Below are 534 nucleotides of genomic sequence, written 5' to 3' on the forward strand. Positions count from 1 at the left end.
TACCACCTACCATGTCTGTGACCTGCACTCGGAAACGGAAGCCTTTTCTGTGCTCTGGGTTCTCGTAGTCGAGCGGACTCATAGCACGGAGGTCTCCCCCGGGACTTCCGCTCTGCCGCCCTTCCACTCGGAACATCTGCCACCCACGCCCGCTGCCTGGCACCACCTTGGAGGGGCGGGGGGGAGGGAACACATTAGCTTTCTTCTTCTTCCCTTTCTTTGAAACGCTTTTTTTCAATAAGTATCCTTTTTGTGTTGTATTTTATCTTTTTTTGTTTTAATGTTATTTATCTTTTTTTATTATTGTACTTATTTATGCGGAGGTGAGACGTTACAGACCAACATATTAATGATTATATTAATGGCTTACTTTATTTACTTACGAAAGCCACACCCTTCATTTGTAACAGCGAATTTGATTGGCTGATATAAAATGTTGCAGTTCATATATTCACAATATGTGTATTAGTTCATAAAGTTTAATCACATGCATGATATACTCCGAAGTTAGAATTAAAATAGTGTGTACATGTA

At 40.8% G+C, this 534-nt stretch overlaps 1 protein-coding gene across 1 annotated transcript in view; it reads right to left on the reverse strand.

The window, feature by feature from the left end:
• Positions 1-534, reverse strand: part of LOC119586686 (putative neural-cadherin 2) — a 43,803-nt gene that overhangs the window by 9,698 nt on the left and 33,571 nt on the right. Inside the window, exon 9 of the mRNA XM_037935418.1 lies at positions 4-166. Within this exon, the coding sequence (XP_037791346.1) occupies positions 4-166 (163 nt within the window). The remainder of the gene's footprint in view (positions 1-3; positions 167-534) is intronic.

This window comes from Penaeus monodon, chromosome 21 (assembly GCF_015228065.2).
Source record: "Penaeus monodon isolate SGIC_2016 chromosome 21, NSTDA_Pmon_1, whole genome shotgun sequence".
In the NCBI taxonomy this organism is placed as follows: Eukaryota; Metazoa; Arthropoda; class Malacostraca; order Decapoda; family Penaeidae; genus Penaeus; species Penaeus monodon.